The 24,936-nt window shown below is 53.9% G+C and overlaps 2 protein-coding genes across 3 annotated transcripts; one reads left to right on the top strand and one right to left on the bottom strand.

The window, feature by feature from the left end:
• Positions 1-9,639, top strand: GAS2L2 (growth arrest specific 2 like 2). The gene is made up of 6 exons (XM_036911009.2): positions 1-2,614; positions 4,031-4,272; positions 5,168-5,275; positions 6,360-6,456; positions 7,035-7,269; positions 7,823-9,639. Exons 1-6 carry the CDS (start codon positions 2,230-2,232, stop codon positions 9,375-9,377), a joined length of 2,622 nt encoding a protein of 873 aa, XP_036766904.2. The 5' UTR covers positions 1-2,229; the 3' UTR covers positions 9,378-9,639.
• A 674-nt stretch (positions 9,640-10,313) lies between these two features.
• On the bottom strand, positions 10,314-21,193 carry RASL10B (RAS like family 10 member B). Of its 2 annotated transcripts, XM_036911011.2 has the most exons (5): positions 20,952-21,193; positions 20,540-20,659; positions 17,760-18,122; positions 13,195-13,319; positions 10,314-12,706 (listed from the first exon to the last, which is right to left on the bottom strand). In XM_036911011.2, the coding sequence occupies exons 3-5, from the start codon at positions 17,973-17,975 to the stop codon at positions 12,436-12,438; spliced, it is 612 nt and encodes a 203-aa protein (XP_036766906.1). In that variant the 5' UTR covers positions 17,976-18,122; positions 20,540-20,659; positions 20,952-21,193; the 3' UTR covers positions 10,314-12,435. The 2 variants fall into 2 exon arrangements, with proteins under 2 accessions (XP_036766906.1, XP_036766905.1); XM_036911010.2 differs by lacking the exon at positions 20,540-20,659.
• Between the last annotated feature and the right edge of the window lie 3,743 nt (positions 21,194-24,936).

Here is a 24,936-nt window from a genome sequence, read left to right as displayed (position 1 = left end):
TCCCCTTTCCCACTGTCCTGTAGGTGCCACTGGGATGGGTGTCAGTTGAATAGAAGCACATGCAGTGGTTTGCATGACAAGAGGAACCCTGAGCTTAGGGCATCCAAATGTTTTATAATAGGTGATAAGCAAACCTGCTCTTTGCTCCAGGAAGAGACATGATTGATCTCTATCTTCCAAGGTTGTTCACTACATAAACATAAAAGTCAGTGCCTCTGCTTGCAAAACATGAGAAATGCAAGACCCCCAGAAAATTCTCTCCCAACAAACCCATTCTCCTTACATTTACTGAGAGTTTGTAGCCACCGTAGCTCTTCATTGCAAAACTCTAAAGTTCATTCTGTCTAATTTGAAAAGAATAGTGGGAGCTCATAGAATGGCCCAAGACTTGACACTTGGGTGACATGGTGAAGTCGCAAGGAGAGAGAGAGCCCAGTGATCCTTATCTCCTGGTATTCATGCTTTTATGTAGTTCTACCACCACCACCACACAGACACACATGGAAAACTCGGCAACTGATGGGATATTGTGGAAATGACGGAGAGTGGCTCTCAAGGATAGATAAAGCTAGCTAAATAAAACACACTGTGGCTTTTGTCTTCTCTCACTCTGAGGAAGGCCAACTGCCATGTCATGAAGACAATGCTTTGAAGAGATCCACAGGGTGAGAAAATGAGGCCTTCTGCCAGCTTCAGTTTTCTTGTTTCCTCATTCATAACATGGGCACAATAATCATAGTCTTGATGCCTTAAGAAGGTCATTGAAAGAAAATTACCTTCTAAAAGGTAAAGAAAAGCCCTGTGTAATCTGGGAGCGCATTTCTTCTCTGCCACATACCCCATCTCTCTTTGCTATCCTGAAATACCAAGCATGCCCTGCCTGGAGCTTTTGCACTGGCTGTTCCCTCTGCCCAGGTCCCCTTCCCTGGTATGTGCAGGGCCTGCTTCCTCATTTCTCTTAGGTCTCTGCTCATATATCACCATATCAGGGAGGCCTTCTCTTGATGACCTTATATAAAATTCTACACACACACCAATCTCCTTTATCCTTTATTTTTCTCCCTGGTATTTATCACCACCTGAGTTACTACAGATTTGTTATCTGGCATCCATCATCTGCTAACATGTAAATAACCTCCGTGAGTTCAAGGGCCTCATTTATAGCTATTTCCTCAGGCCTTTAGTAGTGCCTACCACCTAGTAGGTACTCAAGGAATATTTGTTGAGTGAAAACATTGTTGTGGCCATGGGTGAGGTGCTGTGATTGACAGCCGGCTCTACAGGAATCCTGTGGTTAGAGTGGGAGATGGAGCAGGTGCTCCAGAGAAAGTGGGGACCATGGTGCAGAGACAGGGAGGGCTGCCCTGAGAATGAGCAGGAGCTGGAGCCCACCAGTCCTGAGCATGTGTGAGCTGATACTTTCCTTTATTCCTCACAACACCCCAAAGTGTAGACATTATTATTCCCATTTTATAGTTGAGGAAACTAAGGCACAGAGAGGCTAGGTAGCATATAAAGGCCCCAGAGGGACTTAGGGAAGAGTCCAGGGCTAAACTCGGGTATTTGGACTCTGTTGCTTGTCTGTTCCCTCCCCTCCTCCCCATCCGAAAGTATTAACACCAAGGGGCTCCGAACCCTCTGGCCCTGCCCTTCTCCCCCACCAACCCCAGTCAGCTGAGTGAGAAAAGCCAGCCCCAGCCTCTCCGCCCCGCTCCATCGGCTCCCAGGCAGGCTCTCCAGGGCAGTGCTTGCCTGCCAGGCGGGGTTAACAAGGAGTGTTTGTAGCAGCCGCTGTCTCCAAGGAGAGGAGGGGAAGCAGGGTGGAGAGGCTGAGAGCCAGGCTCCGCAGGCGGCAGGGGGTGGTGGGGGCAGCCAGCTGGACCAGCAGCCCTTGGGGGTAAAAGGAATATCCTCATCTCCGTCTGTCCTGGGAGGTGGTGAACTCTGAGCTGACCAGGCAGCAGGAGAGTGAGGTCCCTGCAGGGCCACCAAGTAGGGAAAGTTCTGGCTGGGACTGAAGAATGTGGGGAGGCGGAAGCTGGGCATGGCCTGGTGGTGGCAGCTGAAGCCTGTGGCAAGTAGCAGAACAGGAAGTCCTGGGCTCTCAGAGGGTAGGAGGGGGAATCCCAGAGTCAGGGAGACCCCGCCAGGAGCCAGCAGGTGGCAGGAGTGAAGACTGAAGCAGCAGGAGAGGAGGCACCCACCTCCTCCCCTCCTGAGGGTCAAGCCATGTCCCAGCCTGGGGGACACAGGAGGAGGCCTAGGACCCTGAGGCCCCCGGTGCGCAGCATCCGGCCCTTTAAGTCCAGTGAGCAGTACCTGGAAGCCATGAAGGAGGACCTGGCAGAGTGGCTTCGGGATCTCTATGGGTTGGACATTGATGCAGCCAACTTCCTGCAGGTGCTGGACACGGGCCTGGTGCTGTGCCAGCATGCCAATGCCATCACCGAGGCCGCCCTGGCATTCCTGGCTGAGGCACCTGCCAGGGCCCAAAGGATTCCCCTGCCCCAGGCCGGGGTTTCCTGCAACAGAGCCGCCCAGCCGGGCACCTTCCAGGCCCGAGACAATGTCTCCAACTTCATCCAGTGGTGTCGCAAAGAGATGGGCATCCAAGGTAACCCCCTGGACCCTCCCTCCCTAGACTCTTACTCGCCAGGCATCCATCTCTTCCCTGAGGCTTAGGCTGCATTGGGTTCAGGAGGTGGGGTTCTCCTCCCAGATTTGCCTTGGACCAGCTCATCCCTTTTCATGCCCCATTTCCCCCTCATAGAAAATATTCAATAAGTAAATATGTTGATTGAATGATTCAATTCATTCAACGGACATACATTGAGTACCCATCTCCTTGGTGTTGAGCACTGGCTGGGCACCAAGGATCCAGAGGACTGAGACCAGTGCCCAAGAAGTTCAGGGTCTAGGAAGAGAGGCAGATGAGGAGGTGTGTAACTTACAGCCCAACGTGATAAAGCTCAAAGGAGAGGTGCGTTATGTGCTGAGGAACTTGTAGGGGGATAGCTACCTGATGAGGTGGCAAGTGGGGGCCACCTGGAGAAAGGAGACTTGAGCTGAGTCTTGGGGAACAAATAGAAGTTTTGGAGGAAAAGGATTCTATGCAGGGGCAGCAGGAGCAACAGCACAGAAGGGCACTGTGTTTGGATGACTGGGAGACGCTGAGATGCGTGGGGGTGGGAGAGGATCGGGAGGGGAGGCCAGTCCGGGTAGGGCTTGTGAGTTTCAGGAGAGAGGCCTGTCTGGATCCCTCATCTCCCTGGATTTGGATCCAGCCAGAGGAAACTGGATGTCCTGCCACCCTCCAGGCCAAAGGCAGTGGGCAGAAGCAGTGGGCGGAGGCAGAGGGTCAGGCCTCGCTATGGGCTGAAGACAAGGCGGAGAGGCACAGACCTGAAGGAATAACAAAAGCTAATGCTTAACCAAGCACTTACCATGGGCCAGATTTTGTCTGCAAACTTGACAACTATCCTCACAACACTGAAATAGACTACATCCCCATTTTACAGAAGAGGAGACGGAGGCTCAGGGACTGGGCCAAGGTCGCTTGGTGGTGGGAGAATCCAGACTCCAACCCTGCCAGTCATCTGGACAGCCTGTCCCTAGCCGTGCCTGGCTATACATGGACTGGGGGTTGAATTTTTGAGATGCCTGGTAGATTTTGTTGGGGAGAAGGGTGGGTGAGAAGCAGAACAAGCTGCCTGTTGCTCCTGGACCCATCCTGGGGAGAATGGTAAGGTGGGGTAACCCCTCACGATAGTCCACAGGTAGGCCCCAGGTTCTTTGGCTGTGTCATACCTTCCCACTCCCAAAGTCTCCTGTTAAACGAGCCATCTTTTCTCTGCTCAGTGACTGAGCAATTCTGCTCAGAATCCTCTCAGGGCCTGGCTTGGCACCAAGATCCTGAGACACTCCCCTGGCCTGCCACCAGGGTCCAGGGATGGTCCCAGGGCATTCCCTCCTCTCCCTTGCAGAGGTCAGCAGCGGGCTCAGCCTGCTTATCCCTCCCACCCCCTCGCAGAGGTGCTGATGTTCGAGACGGAGGACTTGGTGCTGCGTAAGAACGTGAAGAACGTGGTGCTGTGCTTGCTGGAGCTGGGCCGCCGGGCCTGGCGCTTCGGTGTTGCAGCGCCCACCCTGGTGCAGCTGGAGGAGGAGATCGACGAGGAGCTGAGGCAGGAGCTCGCGCTGCCGCGGCCGGATCCCCCGCCGCCCGCGCCGCCCACGCGCCGGCCCTGCCACTTCCACAACCTGGACCAGATGGTGAGGGGCTCTGGGCACGCCCGCCAGTCCCCACCTTCCCCTCCCCGTCCCACTCCTGCCCTCCCTGAGTAACCCCTACTTGAGCCCCCACCAGACCCTAATTCACTGTGTGACTTTGAGTAAGTCATGTTCCATTCTGAGCCTAATCACATAGTAGTAGCTAAGCCACTTATTACATGGGTATTTATATTACATAGCATGTGTATTTTATTACATTTGTATTATATGTCCAGCACTCTGCACTGTTCTCATCCAGCCCCTGTGGCACACTTTTTGAGGACACAGACTCTGGCACCGTGTCTGACACCTCCACTCAAGTCTTAGTTCCACTGCTGCATGGCTGTGTGACTTTGGGCACATTACTTAACCTCTCTGTGCCTGGGGAACCTTATCTGTGTGTGGCATGGGGCTATAACAGTACCTACCTTCTATCATTGCTGAGTATTAAATGAGCCAGAACATATGAAGTGCTCTGAAGGGTCTGGCGTAGAGGGGCTCTTCATGGCGTTTTAGCTCTTACAATGATTAACACCACACCTACCATCCAGGAATTGAGCTGAGAGGTTTCTTAACTTGCCCATGGCCAGTGGTGCTGTGGAAGCAAAGCCTGTCAGACTCCAAGGTCCACCTCGTCATCATTGGGCTCCATGTTCTGTCAGCTGACCTACAAGGGCGCAGGACTGTAGGTGGCCACTCCACGGCTGGGCTTGGTTTCTCACTGCGTTGTGAGTTTTCTCCACCTGCTTCTCAGCCCCCAGCCCTGAGCTCAACAGACGCCTCCCAGCTGGCTCTGGGGCAGGCAGGCCTCCCATTGGGCTTGACCCAGCTTGGGGGCAGGGGCGGAGCTTGGTGGCCATGCAGAGGGAGAGCTGAGCCCATTGCCCCCTGCCCACAGGTTCAGAGCCTCGTGAGCCACTGCACGTGCCCCATTCAGTTCTCCATGATCAAAGTGTCTGAGGGGAAGTACCGCGTGGGGGATTCCAACACCCTCATCTTCATCCGGGTAAGTCCTGGGATGGGGTTGGGGGCTTCCCAGGGTCAGCAGAGCAGGGTTTCCTTCCAGCAGATCCTGCCCAGGCCTGAGGGGAAAGACCAGTCACCATTCCCCCCAACTTACCACACCATGAGGCTATCTTTCTCTCCCTTGGAGAATTCCAGAAGATTCCTGGCAAAGTTGTCAATCCTATCCCCTCCTTCCAGAAGGACAGCCAAGAAACATGCCCCCGCCCAGCCCCCTTTGCCCAGTGCAGAGGGGTATGAAGGGTACTCCCAATTTTCCTTTACCACCACTCCCCCAACAAGCTTGGTCAGAGCAAGGGGCCTGATGACCCAGCCACACAGACCCCATAGTCCACCCCTCACATGCCTGACTTAGTACACTCTGCAGAGTGACCAGTAGTACAAGTCTGAAACAGGCCTCTCACTACCCCCCCACTTGGCCACACTTTCTCAGGCAAAGCCCATGCCCGGAAGTGTGACCAGCAGCTCAAGGGCATAGCCAAGCCCTTTCCTTCAGCACCGGTCACATCTGGGGGCAGAGCCAGTTCCCTGGGTCCTCAGCCAGACCCTGAGTCAGTAGCCCTGTGAAGTACGTAAGGCAAGGGATGTAGCCCCACTTTTCAGGTCAGGAAATGATATCCTGGAGAGGACTATGTGACTGGCCCCAGAGTGGAGTGAGGTTGGGACTCCCATGGATTCTTTGACATACACTCCAGAGCATAGGCAGCACCCCATTTTTTTATATAACCACGTGCAGGTAGAGTGAGGGAAGAAAGAGCTCTAGGGCCAGGCCTCACAATGCTTGTGAGATCCCTTGTCGAGTTGTGGGGCAACTTTCTGTTTATCAGCCTGGCCTCCACTACTTGACATTTGTTATCTGGTGCCAGTCACGGAGACTCAGGCTGCAAAATAATCACACTTAAAATTAATTATACGCAAGGACTGTGTGTGTGTGTGTGTGTGTGTGTGTGTGTGTGTGTGTGTGCGCGTGCGCGCGCGCGCGTGTGCATGGGTAGGAGTATGCGCTGCAAACCCTCAGGCTGGCCAGGAAGGGGCCCTGCCCTCACCCTCATGCTTGCCCTCTGCAGATCCTCCGGAACCATGTGATGGTACGTGTTGGGGGCGGCTGGGACACGCTTGGCCATTATCTGGATAAACATGACCCCTGCCGATGTACATCCCTCTGTGAGTCCCCCTCTCCGTGGCTCTGGGTGGGAGGCTGGAAGCAGAGGCAGGGGATAGGACTGATCTACTGATCAGGGGGTTGGAGAACGGAAGAGCTTGTAGAAGGTACAAGTGTGATGCGCTCTCGGTACCAGGAAGAAGGCTGTGTGGCCATGGTGCAATGCCAGTTAGAGCCACAAGATGACACCAAACATACAGAGAATCAGCACTGGGTCCCACGCATCTTGGCAGAGCTTAGATGTGGCTCTGATGACCACTGTGGTGGCGCCAAGCATGACTAAAGGAGGAACCTTTAGTCCTCCCAAAATCTCCAACAGCACCTCAAGTCACCCCAAATAAGCATGAAATCTAAGTAAAAGATGTGGACCTGTAATATAAACACAGCTTTACATAAATCCTCTGACCAGATTTTGTCGCCTTAAGGAAATTTTGGTGCTGGCACTGGTGCTGGCACATTAGGTCGCACTGTCTGTAATGTGGGATATGGGGCATGGGACAGCTGGGGGAGGTGGGGACAGTGGGCCCAATCACCAAGAATTTAACCCTTTTCTCCTCTCTCTGTGGGCTTATATTGGTAGCACACAAGACAGGCAGTTTCCTAAAGCCCCCTGCCCCACCGGTGCAGCATGAAGTGAGGGTGGAGGATGGACCCTCACAGCCCCAGCCTATGATGACCATCAGCCGCTCCCAGAGTCCACTGCCCCCTGTGGACTGGAAGACATACACCTCTTCAGGCCGAAAGCTGAGGCCCCTCACCTCCTTCTCCCGTATGCCCCGCAGTGGGGCCCCCAGAGAGACAGCACCATTCCTGAGGTACAGGGGAGGGGGAGGGCAGGGCTGCTTTCCCCTTTGGAGTCCACCTTCTCAGAGGACACCCCACCCCAAGAGAAGGGAGCAGGTCTTCCAGGAGTGCCCCTACCTCAACAAGACCTCAGGTGTTCAGAACCAAAAACACACCCACTACCTTGGGATCATCTAGTTTCTTCATAAGCCATCCCATTTCACAGACGAGGCGGAACAGACTTACCCAGCATCCTTCCACCATTTCACAGTAGAGCAGAAAGTAAGACACACACACACACACACACACACACACACACACACACACACACACAAGCCTGGTAAGTAACCCTGGGTCCAGACCAGGATTCTTTCTATCTGCTCCACAGGGAATGAGGGAGAATAGACTTAAACACTATCTGCCCTAAGGAAGTCTGCTGGGCAGGCACAGACGGAGAGGGAGCATCTGTTTCATTCAACATGAAGTCTGGCCCCTTTGGTGTTCTGGCTGGGGAAAGGCCATCTCTTCCCAGAGCCAGGGGACTGGACTAGATGACCCTGCTGGCTTTATGATTCTCCCTTGCAGGTGCCAGGGGAATTCACTCACCCCATCTCAGAGGCAGCTGCCAGCTGGGAACAGCCCACCCCAGTGCCAATCCTCATCCACCCGCATGGGACGAGACCCACGGCGCACCTCCTCAGGGAAGACGGAGGACAGAGACTCCCCTGAACTCCTCAGGGGGAGGACACCTACATCCTGGGTTCATGAGGAGACAGACAGCTGGGGAACTCATGCCAAGGTCCCCCTCCCCCAGAGACTCTGGGCCCCTGAAGCCACCATCAGAGGGACACAAGCAAGAGGACCATCTCCCCTGCCTCGTTCTTCAGGTCCTGCCAAGCCTGTGGGCCTCAGGCCACCATCCGGGGGTGAGGCCAAGGGTGCTTCCTCCCAGCTCAAGGAGCCAGCATCTGCTCGCTCTCTGTCCCTTGTTAAAGAACGCACCAAGATCCCAGTCCGGCCACCCCCTGCCCGCCCTCCCCCTCCAGGAAGAAGCTTCCCAGGTACTGCAAGTGGACGTCCCATGACAGAATTGGGGAGGAGCCCTGTCCCATTAAGTGCTATCCCTGGGAACTTGGCTGGGTCCAGACATGGGGACTGCTCTGAGGAAGGGAGACAAGGGGACCAGAAGCCGGACATCCAAGTGACAGCAGAGGCTGGAGAGTCCTGGGCCCTGGGCCCACAGGAGGGGGTGGGGAGGTGCACTCCCCTGCCCTTGAGTGGCATCAAGGAGCAAGCCATTGCCTCAAACCATAGCCTTGAGGAGGAGCTTCTGGCCAACATGAAGCTACTGGAGGTGGGTGGTACCCGACCCCAGGGCACAGGGTCTGGAGTCATTCTTCGCAGTGGAGTCTACGTTCCTAGCCTAGGTGGGCGGTGGCCCGAGCCTGGGGGTCCTTATGACAAAGTCATCCAAGAACTGGCTCAGGGCCCCCCACCCCTCCTTAAAGTAGACCCAGGAGCCTGGAAGGCAGCCTCTGCAGGCTCACCTAAGCTGTCTGTTACTGCAGGCCCAGAAAGCCCCAAAGAGAAACTGGGAGCCAGAGAGGGTGGGCCAAGAACAGGGGCGAGCCTGAGCACCACGGGCACCAGGATGAGGAAAGTCCCAACTGAAGGAGGGCAGGACTGCTCAACACCTGTGTCTGCTCGTCCAGAGGCCCCCACTCCTTCATCCTCAGACCCCAATTCTGACAAGGCCAAAGCATGTCCCAGTAAGAGCAAGAGAACACTCCGAAAGCCCCAGAGAGTCCCATCCATCTACAAGCTGAAGCTGAGGCCCAGGATCCAGCCCCGGAGAGACCACAGGCCTGAGAAGCAGCCTTCACGAATTCCCAGGCCTTTGGCCTACCGCGGCTTGGGTCCAGCCAGGGCACCTCCCAGGGGTAGGCTGGTGAGAGCAGGACTAGGCAGCAAGGGAGGGGAAGCAGCCCTGGTGGACAGAGCCTCAGCAGGGGAGGAGGAGGGAAAGGAGAGGCAAGAGCCAGCCGTCCCGTTGGGTAGTAGCCCTCAGCCTTTAGAAAGCCCAGGGCCTCAGCAGCTTGAGCAAGGCCCAATCTCGCCTGAAGAGGAGTCCTGGGTCTGAGAAGGGGCCTTCTCATCTCTGAGCCTGTGGGTTTGGAGAGGAAGATAGAGAAAAAGGTGCCTGTGTATCTATTTATTGGACTCCCAGCTGCAGGAACAGAAGGGAAGGTCCCTCACCTCAGTACAGGGTTTGGCTAGTAGGGTCAGAAGATTAATATAGATTGAATCTGCTTGTTTGAGCAAAGGGGCAACTGATCACTCTCACTCCAACTCCATGGATTGTGGGGCCATCCCCTCTTATTGGCCTCCCCCAGAACTGCTCCCCAAACTCCTGGCCTCTGGCCATGCCTACCATCTCTACAACTCTTGTAAGTCATTAAACTCATGTGAGTCTGCCTTTGAGCCCCTAGCTTCTCCAGTCCCTCACTCTAGGATTGCGGTGGTGCAGGAGTGTAGCTTCAAACGCTTTCCCACTGGAAAGGGGATGAGGGAGGGGCAGCTAACCTTGCCAGGCAGCTGGGCTCTTGGGAGCTGCTACTGTGTCAGCACCACGGACAGGGAAAAGGGCAGCCCCACTGCAGAAAACTTCAAAGCTTTGCCCTGGGGGTTAGAAACTGAGATCTGAGTCAAGAGGGATGGTTGAGTGTTCATAACACTTCGACACCCATTAAGTTATGACCCAGGGGCTGCGGAGGCTCAGCCACAAATGGACAAAGATACAGAAACAAAAACTGGGATTGAGTCCAGTTATGAAAGTTTTCCCGGGAGCAGCAAGGGGAGACTGTCGCTGATCAGTTCTCAGATGGATGGTTTTGATCCGTCCAAGGGTTCGGGAGTTCGGTGGAGAGGAGATGAGACCCAAGTTCTTCCCGTTAGTTCTCCCAGTTGACCTGGACTTCGGGACTCAGGGCAACCTCACCTCTGACCGTCCTTCCACAGCAGAGCTCAGCAGGCAGGCCCCTGCCCTCCCACTGCAGGAACTGAGCCAACACCTTGGTACAGAAACAAGGGAAAACACTCCCTGATTTTTAATCTGACTTCCGATCACAGCGCAATGGGTGTCACACACACTTCTAGACCCTGTGGTGGGAAACCCTGGGGGGCAGGGAGAAGGACAGAGACTCAGAATGAGGGTGGAGAGAATCAAAATCAAATACCTGGGGTGAAGTGGAAGTGGGGGGCCCAGCCAGGCAATACATTCCAATAGCTCCCATAGGGGGCAGCCAGAGGCCTGACAGTGACGGGGCAGGTGAGATGCTGCCATCCCTCATCCCATCCTCCTGGCAAACCAGGGGGAAGGCATACAGGGGGGAAAAGGGGGCAGGCCCTCTTCCTTACCCTCCCAGCCACTCCGAAGTGTGGGGAAGGGGAGCCACCACCTCTGTTTCAGAGGGAGGCTCAGAGAGGGTAGGTCACTTGCCCAAACTCAGGCAGCACAGCAGGAAATAGAAGCCAGGAATACAGGACTGCCCAAGGTCAGGGCAGTCACCCTGGGGCTGTGCTATCCCTGGTGGGTGGGGGAGGAGCCAGCTGGGGACGCATGAACATAGATTCCCTCCCACACTGGATCTGAATATTAACCTCCACCCAGGACCCTTCCCCCAGACTCCACTCCATCACCTCTGGGCTACCTGATTTCCTGGCCTGCACACCTCAGCATGGCTATGTCAAGGCTGGCTTGTTTTATCTGCCCCTCTCTAACAAGGGACCTCATTATCTGCCCACCAGACAACGGCTGAGGGCTCAGCCTCAAGAACTTGTCTAGGGAGCACAGGACCCAGACAATTGTTCCCACCCTCCAAGGCCCCCAGTAATCCCTCAGGGTGCTCCTGTATCTTCATGGTTTTTGTTATTTCTTAATCAGTACAAAACTGACAGTGATCAGCTCCAGTGACTAGAGGTAGAAACCCGGCCACTCAGCCGGAGAAAATGGGACAGAGTGAGTCAGGGCATAGGGTGTTGGGACAAGGGGCATCAGATCCTGAGGGCCTCCAACTAGGGGTGGAGATGTGAGGCTGTCTCCCCTAAATACAAGGGTCCCCATAATTCTTTTCTCAGCTCTGCCCCTCCCCAAATTAATCAGGGAAATCTGAGATTCAAGGCAGGCAGGGTGTGGGGCAGTCAGATTGGGGTGGGATTGGGAGACAGAATTCTCACTGGCACATCTGATGCCACCTGGGCACCACCATGTCCACCAATAGTCCCCCAATCCCAACATCCCCCAATCTGGCTGACCATCCAACAGAGAGGAGGTAATAGAGGGTTGGAACCTGGCATCATGGAAACAAATCTATCCTTGAGGGATTCCCTCTCCACACTCTGTCAAGAAAAAAGTTTTAACCCAGGGGGCAATCTGGCTTTGGGGTCAAGAAGGGGTTGAGGGGCACCCGGCAGGGACAGACCATCAAGTTAAGGCTGGAAGGTAGGTTGTTGTGTCTCTGGGGGCTGCTGGGCATGGAGGTTCCCTGGAAGGAGAGTCAGCCTTCTCCCCCTGACTCATCTGGGGCCTCAACTCTCAGATCCCCTGTTGTGGTCCTTGGGCCACCCACATCTCTCTGCCCTGTGTCAGTGGTGCCGAAGGTCAGAAGGCTGGCCTCAAAAAGCTGCCAGGATCTGCGAGAACGGGATGGATGAAATGAGAGCCCTATGAACGGAGCTGGGGGACGGAGGGGAACAGGAGGGTGGGTAAGACAGCTGGGCACCAAAAGCCGCTTGGGCAGACTGACAGACACGGGAAAGGAGGATGCGGGGCAATGACAGACACACTTTCTGAGGAAGACTGGTGGGGACCCGGCCAAGGCAGCACCTCCCTACCCCAACCCTCCACTCTCACGTGCTCATCCCTAATCCCAAAAGGCCGCGGCTCCCCTTAGGGCCAGGCCGGGTACCGCACTACTACGGCACTAAAGGCGGGCGTCCCGGGCAGACAAGTGCAGGAGGGGAGGACGGGGCAGTTGTGGGAGGCTCCCCCCGCCTCTTACGGTGAGGCGCGTGGCTGCAGGGGTGCTTCAGGACAGGACCATCAGAGTTCTATTCCGGCTTCTCCCCACTCAAGCCCCGCAGTCCCAAGGGGAAGCTGCCTGGGCTCTGTGGGGGCTGCAGCCCGCGGTGGGGGGGAGTCACATGATGGCGCAGCGGTTGCGGCGCAGAGCGCCCTGGAAGCGCAGGGCAGCGTGCACGTGCTTGCAGCGGGCGCAGCCGACGCTCTTGAGCAGCTCGCTGAATAGCAGCAGAATATGCCAGTTGTACTTGGCCGAGCACTCCACGTAGCCGCACTTCCAGGTCTTGCGCACCAAGTGTGACACGTTCCAGCGTGGGATCACGCGTCCGCGCTGCAGGTCCCGCTTATTGCCCACGATGATGATGGGCGTCTCCGAGGTGCCGATCACTCTGTGGGGTGAGGTGGTGATCTCAGAACTGTACAGTCCTGTCGCATAACCACTGGGCTTCAAGGGCAGGCTGTGCCTAGCCACTACTACTACTACCATTACTACACATACGTCTCTGCTACAGGTGCAGCACTAAGTAAGCCCTTTAGGTATGTTATATTCTCTAATCTGCACAATCGATCCAAAAGGTGAGTACATTTTTACAGATGAGGAAGCTGAGACTTACATGATAACTGGCTTCAAGTCATACCACTGAGCAGCCCTGGCAGTCTTGTTTCTGGAGCCCCTGCTCTTACCCATTGCACTAGACTAACCACCCCATGGTAGGAGCCCAAGAATAAATTAACAGAAATGGGAAGAGAAAATTATTGTATGTGCATGTTTAAGTGTACTTCATCTGTGTCCCCTCACTGGACCTCTTTCTTGGGAAGTAGCTAGCATTGGGGCATCCACGAAGGTGGTAATGGACTGTGTATCCTGGCCCCTCACCTTGTCTCTAGGATCTGCTGGCGGATGGTCTTGACGTATTCAAAGCTGTCAAAGCAGCAGATGTCGTAGACCAGGATGTAGGCATGGACACTCCGGAGTCCCCTGCAACAGGCATCTGCCCACTCCTGCAACATCCCCGGCCAGTGCCAAGGTCAGAGCAATCATGAAGGCCCCCCTTGTCCCCAGCCACCTCCAGCCACAGATGGACAGCACTCTCACCTGCCACTGTACCCCAAGCCTTCCACACCCACCCATCCCCAGGAGGCCTGGCCTAGGGCAGAACAGAGGAGCTCAGCGCTACAGCTTCCCCAGCTCTAAGCCAGGATAGGGCAGGTCACACCATCTGACCTCAAGGGCCAATGCACTGTCCTGTGCATATCTGGAGCTGAGATGTGTCTTGTCCCATTCTGTCTCCCAATCCATCCAACCATTCATCCATCCAGTCCTTTGTTCAAGTACATTTATTAAGTGCTTCTAAAAGCCAAGTCCCGTGCTAGTTGTTGGACCTGCTTAAATCCCATCCTCCAAGGCTCAGATCAAATGCCTCCTCTTCCTCAGAGAAGCCTTCCAGCAAGCAGAGGACTACTCCCTTCATCTCCTGTATTCTAAGAATCCTTTGATTATACCTTGGTGTAGCTCTGGGGGCACAGAGGGGAGGAGAGAACAGCCTCTCTCCACCCCTTGCCCCAAAGGCTGCGAGAAGCTGCAGAGGTATATGTTAACGGACTAAGGCCAGGCGACAGATTCTGGAAATATTGTAATTTACTCCACACTTGGCTAGAGTTGTTTTCATCCCCAGCTCCCCACTTCTCCTGTGAGCTTCTGAGAGGGCCAGAGCCAGGCCTTACTCATTTTTACTTACCTCTTCTTCCTCCCCTCCGTGCCTCCTAGTGCTGGCTCTCAGCAGGCTCTTTAATTGCACAACCTAGGTTGGTGAGCTCTCCATGGTCCTGAACCCCACTTGGTCCATGCTGGAATCAATGCAACTCCTGCCTGTAAGCTGCCCTTAGATTGCTATCTGCTGTGCCCCTTGTTTGCTCCACTCTGCCCTCAGGGCTGAGAAGGAGAGGGCCTGAGGAGAAAAAGATTGAGACTGGCTGCATAATGGGGGCTGATAAGGAGCAGGGCCCCAGGGCAGCTCCAGGGAGATAGAATTCCTGAATGCTTGTGGCAAATTCTCAAAGAAGGGCTGCAGCTCAAGATGAATAGGCCCCTGGAAAGGCTGAGTGCACTAAAGACAAGGTTCCTTAAGAGATTAATTAGCTAATTAACCTGCCAGCAGATGGCAATTTCAAGAGCAGTTGAAGGCTGCCAGTGTGTGGAAAGAACAGGTCCCTGAAGTTGGGGGAGGGAGAGGCCTCGAAGGACAAGGGGAACCAGTGTCTTCACCCCTGAGGGTTCAGGCAAAAGACAGGAAGGAGGTGCACGCATGTCTCCAGTGCCAGCTTATGAGCTGAGTTAGGGCAGGGACCGTGTGTGAAGGAGGACTATAGCTGGTTCTCCACCTCAGAGAAGGAATAAGACGGGAAAGCCTTTGGTGGCAATGGTGGGGAGTTAAGTCTGACTCCAGAAAAGCACCTCCCAACTCAAAGGCTTAAAGCTGCTGCAGTGGATTTACCCAGGGAGATGATGTGGCATCTTGCTTTTATGCTTAGTTTTAACTTTGGAGCAAGGGGAAGATGCTGAGGACAAATCTAAAAACCATACGGCCCCATGAACTGGCTTCTGAGACCAGGGAAGACTACATTCTGTTGCCTACCATGCCCTCCAGGAACCTGGGACCCCCCACCCCTGATCCGGGTGTGCAGTTACTTCCCCATTCCCTGCAGAGTGGAGATGAGTGGGAAGCGGAAGGGATGCAGAAACAGGCAGGGAGGTCCCCACCTTTCTCCAGCTCTCTACTGGGGAGGGCAATAGCTGCCACCTCTCCCCCAACATGCTGCCCCCACAAGGGGGTCTCCAGGCTGCCTCGCACCACTCCTCTCTCAGGGCTCCTAAAAGGGAGAGAAGGAAGTCTCCTAACTGTAGGGGTTGTCCCTTCACCTTGATTAAAGGGAAGGAGAAAGCTTAGTTTTACTTCCAGCTAACTCCATGCAGGGTTCCAGACTGTAAAAGACCATCTTGGGGATGTGTCAGGACAGAGAAGGGGCAATGGAAACTGAGTCCAGTTCCAAGTACACAGGAGCTGAGGGAGGCCAGCCACCTGGGTGCCAGCCATGCACTTGCTGCTCATTCTTTTGGTTGCTCATGCCCTCTGACCTCAGCTTCCTTCTCTGACAGGAGGAGAGGGGCTGCAGAGGGAACAACTGAGGCTCAAACCCAGGACACGCCTGTCTCTTGGGCTGGATCTCACACAACATTGGGGAAAAATGTATTTTTATTTTATTTTCAGACAGTGGCCATCAAGATTCTTAGGTTGTATATTTGATATTTGGGGCATGCAGGGTCCCTTCTCAGTGTTTTTCTGCTCAAAGTCCCTTTCTTATGCTCCAGGAGTGAAGTCTTGGACATCCTGGAGGGTCCAAAACTCAGGGTCCATCAGGAAGAAAAAGGCTAGCAATCCAACAGGAAGATGGACCAAGTAACAGTCACCAGAAAAAGAAATACAGAGGTCCTTAAACATATGAAAAGATGCTCAACTTCACTCATTAGCAGAGATGCAAATAAGAACTACACTGAGAATATCATCTCCCATCTATTGGACTGTCATGAATCCAAAGTTTGACAGTACTCTCTGATGGCAAGGCTTTAGGTTAAAAAAGCGCTCAGGTACACTCCTCCCAGGAGCGCAAAATATGCAACTTTATAGAAGGGGTGGGGGACCTGGCAACACCTTCTAAACTCCAGCTGCACTTCCCCTTTGACTTAGCAATGCCATTTCTAGGAATCGATCCCGCAGATAGGCCTCCCTATGTACAGACTATGTACAGGGCTACTCATTGTGGCCTTGTTTGAAACAGCAAAAGATTAGAAACAACCCACTTGTTCAACAACAGGCAGGCAACTCCGTGGTACCTCTCTCCAGCGGAACACGGTGTATCCATGGGGAAAAAAAAAGTGAAGACCACCTCTAGATACTGACATGGAAAGATCTCCAGGTTATAATGTTAAGTGAAAAAACACAGTGAAGAACAGTTTTTTCTTGTTAGTTTTGTTGTTTTTTTTTAATGTAAGAAGGAGAGTAGAGTAAGAATACATTTTCTTATCTGTGTAAAGAAACCCTGGAAATATGAATTAAAAAAACAAGGAGAATGGCTATAAGAGAATGCAGCAAGATTCAGGGTGGAGAGGGCAGGGTGGGACTGAGATTTCTCTGGGTGTACCTTTTTACAAAGTTTGGACTTTAAATTGTGTCTTATCTATCCCCAAATTGAAATTAAATTTAAATTTAAAATAAATAACACAAGAATATGTGGAAAAATGAACAAAGCTCAATGTGTAGGACTGGATCTGAATATGCGCTCAGGCTAGTCTCCTTTGGAGGACTAGAAGGCCCTGACCCTGGACCCACTTGCTATTTCCAAGGCACCGGTGCCTGAATTAGGCTGTTGTCTTTGGGTTGGCCTCCCACACCTGCGATGGGAGAGACGTGTCCCTGAGGTTGGGCCAAGCCCCTCCTGCCCCAAGTTATTAAGCCTGAGGCTTTCCCCTGCCCCAGCCCCAACATGAGCCTGCTGACTGGCAGGGCCAACTGGCCTGTCCTTGCTGGAGCAGCCTCTGCACCTCAGGTCAGGGGCTTCCTTTGGTTAAGCAAAGGTGTCAATGCTGAGCTTCCCCCTGCACCCGACCCCCTCTCAAGCCAGAGGTACAGAGAAGGAAGGTGCACAAGAAGCCAGAGCACCGGGGGCATGTGCTTCCAAACCCCCGCAGGAAGGGTGCCCAGTGGGCAGTCCTGAGGTCTGTCTTGAGGGGGCAGAGCATCACTTAAGAGAAAAGGCCCTTGAGCAAGTGACCTGGTTGGGGTCTCTAGTCTCTGAGAACACACCTTCCCCAGGTCCTGGCCTTTTCTTCTGCTGTCCCTTCTGCAGTTGACAGGGGTCTGAGGCAGGGTAAGCAGGGCCCAGAATATTAACAGGCATCTAGTGTTCCTGTCTTTCTTTCCACTGCCCCTTACTGGCCCAAATCCTACTTAGTTGAGACATTGCCTCCTGTGACCCCCAACCCCACCCACGTGGGTGGGTTAGATGCCCCCTTAGGGCTGCCTTAACTGCCTGCGTCTCCACCAGCCATGGCCCTTATCACACCATATAGTAATTGCCTATTTGTTTTCTTACCAGACTGGGTTCCTTGAGAGCAAACTGCACATCTGTTTTGTGCACCATTCTACCCAGTGCCCACCACAAGGCCTGGCACACATTAAACATTCACCAAATATTTGTTGAAAAAACAAACAGTGCACAAACGAAAGGATTCCTGGTAGAGTTCCAGGAAGGGTGGCGCATGGTGAAGCACGGAGCTCCCAAAGCCAGCGGTGGGGCCTGGCAATAGGGCCAGAGCCTGGAGGGGGTTGACGTCCAGCCTCTTCCCTAGCCCTCTACTCCCCCACCCCACCTAGGGCCTCCTACCTGCAGCGTGTTGACAGGGAAGGCGCTGATGGGTGGGAAGTCCAGGATCTGGAGGTCGTGCACGTGGCCGTTCATGACGACAGCAGGTAGGTAGAGGCGGCGAGCGGTGGTGGGCACGCAGACCTCGCTGAACTCGTTGTACAGGAACTGGCGCACGATGGCACTCTTGCCCACGCCTCGCGCCCCCAGCACGGCCACCCGGTAGGTGGAGACCATGCCTCCCGCCCCGCTCCGCCGCCTCGTCCTTGCCGCTGCCTGGGGCTCCCCCGGGCTGCATATTCCAGGGGCTGCGGGCTCAGCCACCGTCAGGACCAACCATTGCTGCCCCTGCTTGCCCCAGGCCCTCTGCGGCCTCCACCTGGACTGTGGGGACAAGAGGTGTGGGCTTGGTGGGCTGGCTTCTCCCTGGACCTGTCCTGTGCTTTTCCACCTGGGGGACTTTGCTGAAGCTGTTACTGCCACTCAGCATGCCTTCCCTTTCCCACGATGCCTATCATCTCCATCTGTCAAACCCGTCCATCCTTCCTTCTCCATTTTTTTCCTGCCATCCATCCCACCAGTGGGACCCAATCTTGACTTGTATTAGGACCTGACTTTTAGCCAGGTCTGACTCCCCAACCAAGGCAGGCTGCAGAGCAGAGTGGCAACAGCATTAGACTTTAGCTTCAAGTCCCAGCTTTCCCACAGAGCTTGCGACAAGACAGCAACTCCTGAGTCTGGGTCTTGCCCTGAGGGGTGATAGTAGGAAAGTGTGTCTCATGGGGGCACTCCTGGCATTTGGTGGAGAATTATTTATTGGGCAGTACATTTTATATCTCCGGCTGCCAGGTGGCACCTGCCAGCAGCAGCCGCCAGTCTCCATGATGACCCAGAGCACCCCCAGTCGAGGACCCCTGGACTAGATGACTGCTTTGGCTTGGGGCACGCCACGGGTTGAGCACTGTGTGTCAGCGAGTTCCCATGGTTACGCTTAGTACCCCATCCCTCAAGGATAGGTGGTCCCACTTTACTTTAAAGAGAAGGCTGAGAGGGAACGAGCAGTGTGCCCCAAGTCACACGGCAAGTAATGACAGCAGCACTTTTCTACAATGTCACAGCACTTTAAGCTTCCAAGTTGAGGGATTCTAGCTGGTGAATGCTTATAGGCCAAGGGCATCCACCTGAGCTTAGAGGGCTTGGTATACAGTAGGTGCCCAGGAAAGGGCTGCTGCAGGACTGGACCTTGCTATAAGGTCATTAACCCCTTGTCTGCTCAGTTTCAGTGGCTTCAGGGTTAGGTATAAATCCCAGCTGTGACGTTTCCTAGCTGTGGGTTAGAGGGCAAATCAGCTGCCCAATCTCAGCCATGCTTTGCACATATATAAAATGAGGTCAACAGCCCTTCTGAGATAATCCAAGTAAATCTTTTAACAGGTTCCTCTTCCCTCCACTGCGGATGGAAGACTCATGCCTGAGCCCTCCTGGCTGGGGACTATTCCCAGGATGACACCAGTGCCTACCTACTACATGGGTCCAGGGCAGATGGGTTTGCTGGGTTCTGGGTAGGACATGATTTTCAGCTTGTGCTCTCTGTGGATGCAGATTCTTTCCACATATGCACAGTTCACAGCTGAATATCCCTCAGTCTGTCCTGGTTCAGAATCCAATCCACCTGGTATGTGTACATGCAGTATAGTAAATATAGGGCTGGATTTGGAATGAGACCCACCGGAGTTTGTTTCCTAGCTCTGCCACCTAAAGTGTGACCTTGGGTAAGAAACATCTCAGGGCATTGTGAGGTCCTGCATGTGAAGTCCAGGGCCTGGCACAGAGTAAGTGTTCAATAAACAGTGGCCATTGTTATGTATAAGGGTCCTTTATTCAACTAAGGTTTTCCACAGTCTCAGTGGGACCTCCTAGCAATCTGGGATGGGTCACTATATCCACTGTTACACCATTGTTCGTGCACATATGGGGGGTCTGTGTGTATGTGCATGTGTGTGTGGGCATGCATGCATGTGATTCTTCTCTCCCCGTTTCATTTAAGGTAAAAAAAAAAGCCAAAACAGAGACTTAGGGAAGTGAAGACCACACAGCCAGTAGAGCTGTCAACTAAGACTAGGACCCAGATCTCTTTTCTACCCAATGCAGTGTTCTGTCCCCAACAGGTGCTTATCCACTTACACTGGCTCCCAGCTGGGGAGTACAGTTCCTCTTCCCCATGATCCCTCCTGGGCCTCAGCCCCTCAGGCATCCCTAGACAGTCAGCTTGGCAGAGAGCCTCAGCTGAGTTAATTACATAAGCAGCACAATCAGGTGGGAAGAGGGCATCCTAGGGGAGGGACAGAGGGCAAGGAATGCAAGAGTCCCCCATCTCTCTGAGTGTGGCAACTTCAGGTGTCTAGGATGTATCTAACCTGCAGATTCTCCTAGACACCACACACCCTGCCCAGAAACCAGCCCCTTTCTGGGAAATAGCAGGAAATAAAAACAGGGCACAATACTGGAGCCATGGAGCGGGTACAAGATAGGCTCCTAGGCTGGGTCAGTCTTCTGGAACTCACAAGGCCCAGTGTTGCCCTGTCCCTGACTCAGAGGTGACTGGCACTCCCTCCCTCTTCTTAGGCGAGGGTCCTAGACCTAAGGGTCTATTAACCTAACATCCCCAGCTGGTTGGGGGTGGATGGCGGCTGTCCCAAGAAGCAGGGCCCAGACCCGATTCTCCTCCCCAAGGCCTGCGCTCTGCAGTGAGTCTGCAGACGGCGCCCGCAAGAGACCAGGGGCACACACAGGGGCCAAACCTGTTTCTGGTGCCCTCCCCTCGGCCTGGACACCTAATCCCTGCCCCAGACTGAGAGCTGGGGCTTTGCGGTCCCTTGGGCCGAGTCACACGTCTGCCGGCTGTTTGTCCCCACACGTTCCTGTGGGAGTGGGTCGGTGGGGGTGTCGTTGGATGCTGGGCTCCCCATGACCTGATTGGTGGGAGTTTGGGGGCGATGCCAGAGCCCAGCCTGCTCTCCGCCTCCAGCACCTTGCAGGCACCCCCCGCAGCCAGCGCCAGTTCTCACGTGGCCGCCCCGCGATGCTTCCCCGCCGGCCCCCTCTTTCCCCTGCCCTGGCCCCCTCGCCCAGCGGTTCCCACCAGCAGCGCCGCGCCCGGCCCGGCCCGCCCCGGCCCCCGGCCCGCCTCTTCCCCCGCTTCCAGCCGCTTACCCGGGGCCGTCCTAGCCGCCCCCAGCCCTGGCCGGCCGGTCGGCGGGGCCGCACTCCCCCCGGGCTCCGGCGCTGCCCCCGGCTTCCCGGCCCGGGGGGAGAGGGGTGCGGGCGCCCCCGGCTGCCCAGTCGGGGCGAACTCAGGGGCGGGCGCGGGGTGGGGGGGCCGGTGCGGCCGCCGAGGGGTAGGACACCTCCGACCCCGGCTCTCTTCGGAGCGCGCCGCCCGCTCGCGCAGGATGGAGGGAGGAGGGGGACTGAGCGCGGAGTTGGGGGGCGGGGGGAAGGGCTGGCATACTCCGCTGGGTCCCTGAGCCCGACAGATTCCTTCGGGCGGTCCTCGGCGAATTCTTTAGCCCCTAGCCTTGACCTGCACCCTACCCCGCCCCGACTCGCCTGTGATATTTTTAGCTCTAATCTGGAGGGTGGGAGGAGAGGCCGGGAGAGGCTCTACAGCCTTTTGCTTTGCTCATCCCCCACCATCCGGCGCACTTCCCCACGGGCTCTCCCGCTCTACGTCCCTTTTCTGACCCTTCCCAGTACAGTGAGTTACCCCGCGGGCCCACTATTTGCCCTGCACCGTGTGTGGGGGGCAGCGTCCAGCCTCATCTCCACCCCGAAGGAGGGCAGAGTTCAGGGTGGTCACTCATCCTCACTGAAGCAGGGAAAGGAAGGTTGATCAGGCTAGTACCAAGCAAAGCTCATCTCCTGTCAGTGAATGGCCTCCACTCCTGTAACCAAAACGACATCCTTTCCACACTGGGAGATACCAGTTTTTACCCAGCTTGAGGGCAGAAATCACCCATGTATTTTATTCTGAAGCAGTTACCACCGGCTATCATTTATCATCAATAGCTAGCATTTATTGGGCGTGTACTCTGTGCCAGACAACATGACACCGAGCCTTGCCTGCATTCTTTAATCCTCACAACTATAAGGTCGATTCTGTTGCCCACGTTCTACCTCCCGTTTTCCAGATGAGATCACTGAGGCTGAGAGAGGCTAACTCATCTTACTGAAGTGTAAAATGTGGACTACAAAGATTGGGAGTCCTTAGCGGGGCAGCCACAGGTGGAGCTTCACACAGCGCTCACAGTCCAGGGGGGAGAGGCAGACACCCAGCTCTACCAGCGTGTGCCCTGTGCAGTCAAGGTTTGGGGGCAGGGCAGAGGGAGTGGAACAACTAGTTTAGAGGAGCCAGTGGAGGCTTCAGAGGCAGCAACTTTCAAGGAAGGAGGCTTGAAGGAAGTGGATTTGGGGTAGCAGAGTCGGGAAGGTTGTGGGGGAGGAGGGCTACAGATGGAGAGAAGTTGGGAGCTATTACAGAGGTTTGGGAAGGGAGTCCAGGAAGCAGAGAGCCCTGAAAGCATGGTGAGAGGAGGCAGAGCTGGTTGAGGGGAGGTTTCAGAGGCCTTGATTGCTGGGTGAGGAGTTTGGATCTAGCCCTGTGCTGGATGGGATGGTGCCGAAGGGTTTTGAAGCAGGGCAGCATCCTGGTCAGAACTGCATTTGAGTTGTCTGCAGGACAGGAAGAAGGAAAGGGAATCCCAGAGGGATCTCCTGTGTTTTTATCTCTGGGACCCAGAACCCCTCACTGAGTTCCTATTACATAGGAGCTGGCTTCTTCCCAGAACCAGGTTTTCCTCCTCCCTTTGGGCTCTGCTTTTGAGCACCTTCCCAGTTGTTCCCTCTCCCTCTCTTGTCCAGACAGGAGGCATAGTGGTTTTGAGCCTGGACCTCAGAATTGGACAGATCTGCACTTAAATCCTGGCCCCTACTACTTACTATGTGACTGTGAACTTTCCAAACTCTATTGCCTTATTTGTAAAATGGAGATGTGATCAGTTTTGTTGCAGGGCATAAGTGAGCTGTGGTGTGAAAGCCCTTAACACAGTGCCCAGCATGTCTAAGTCTCAATGTGTGACCTTTGTTTTTTCCTGCCTTTCTTACAGACATACAGCCCCATATAGGACATCTGAACACTACCTTGGGTAGGCGTTTCCATTTATTCTAGGTGGGTTCCCAGAGGATTGAGAAGGGCCAGGGCAGCAGCTAAAAAAAATACAGTCAAGAAGCCTATGGCCTCTTCCTGGGTGCTTCTTTTAGGGGGAGAAATTAGATTTTTCTCACCTTCTAGCATTGTCATCTGAGCTTTCCCTAACTTGATAAAATTGTCCAGGGCACTATAGCACCCTTGTATCCATCTTTAATCCTTATTTTCCCCAAGGATCCCAGACTTTGTCTATTTCCCCAGCCATGACCCTCCACTTGGGTTCAACTTCAGCCCAAATGCACTAGAAGTAAAAAAATCATGCAATGCTTATACCTTGGGGCCAGGCACCTCAGAAGCTTCTCAACTTTATAGTAAGGGAACACAAAGACACAGGTCAATTTTATCATATAGGGCCTCATACTGGCCGTCAGTGGTAAGTCATTTATTGTTTTTATTTAAACAAGTAGCCACAGTATTAACATAAAATGCAAAGTATGTCTGAATTTAAGATTCAGCTGTCATTTTGGGTTAAGAATGTTCACCTGTAGGTAAGGGCCTGTTCGCTCGCCAATCACTGAGATTATCTTGGTGAAAAATTTTGAAGCATCGTCCTTGGGTCTGACTTTGAGCCTCAGGAGGCTCTGGTTCAGCTGGGGACACCTGATGGCTGAGATGCAAGGTCAGATTCCAGGGGAGTGGATGTGTGGGTCTACCTGCGGCATCTGAGGCCCAGATATGGAGTGGGACAGAAGGAAAGGACTCAAACCTGCCTGGGCCATCCCCACTTCATCATAGCTGGGTACCTTGCCAAGCAATCAGAGGCTGTTGAGCTTCATCCTGGAGCCTCTGACCATAGTGAGAGTGAATGAAACAAGGGAAGCCAGAGGCTAGATGTGAACACCTGATTAACAGAAGCAGCAGTGAGTGGAGTTCTTGTTGGATTCTCTCAGAGGAGGATGCCGCCCCAAATCACTCACGGAAGGCGTCTCTTGATGCAACAAGCAAGAGGAATTTATTCAGAGGCCAGCTAGCTGGGGTCCATGTGTTAGCCCGACGCAGCGGGTCTGAACAAGGACCCTGAACTCACAAAGCCAGAAGTTTTTATAGCATTTTCAAAGGGGCAGTATTTTCTACAGTCACAATACAGTGTTTTTTTTTTTCATAGACACATATATTTTCGGCTGACGCCTCATCTTGAGGGTCTGGTTAGATAAAATCACTTTCGGAATGTTTAGGGTGGTTCTAGCAAGATAAGCTTAACTGATTGAGGTTGGCTAACTAAAGGTCACTACAATTAACACTGGCTGACTAACTTGTTTTTCAAAGTTCTAGTAATTTTTCTCTTTCTAGGTTAGAAAATGGTGTTTGAGCCTTTAAGATGGCTGTGCTTATGCTAACTTTTGATTCTTCAGGTTCTACATTCTCAGTCCCAGAACGTTGGGGACAATCTTGTTTCAAAACAAAACTCTGGAAATGAAGACCATCTGGGTCAAATGAACCCCCAAATTAGCCTTCTCCTTGGGGGCTGCATCAAGAATGGCAGGGCAAAAGCTAAATGAGAAGCTGAGATGGCAAGTTAGGAGCCAACTCGGAAACTTTTCAAGAAACATCCTTGCCGGTAATAACGTTTTTGGGGGCTGGTTGGGATTCTAGGATTAGTGTTTCAGGAGATAGAAATGGGTAACAACGGGGGAGGTGTGATCTTTCCCAAGTGCCACACCAGGTATTAAAATAAACAGGCTCTTGTCTCCTGGAGCTGGGGGTGGCAAGGAAAAGAAATCTGGGTCCAGCAAATCAGAAAAAGCATCAATGCATGAGGTGGGAGTAGGAAAGCTTAAACCTGGGAGTCCTCAACTCTTGCTGGCATCAGCACTGCCTGCAAAGATGCCTGTGTTGGTGGGGCGACTGAATGGGGACTGTTTAATTGGAGCCTCTGCGAGGTATAGGACTTTCCCTCATGTCCATCTTAATTTTATCTGGCAAAATCCCTGG

The sequence above is a fragment of the Manis pentadactyla genome, chromosome 4 (assembly GCF_030020395.1).
Source record: "Manis pentadactyla isolate mManPen7 chromosome 4, mManPen7.hap1, whole genome shotgun sequence".
Taxonomy (NCBI): Eukaryota; Metazoa; Chordata; class Mammalia; order Pholidota; family Manidae; genus Manis; species Manis pentadactyla.
This window is presented reverse-complemented; position numbering and strand designations above follow the sequence as displayed.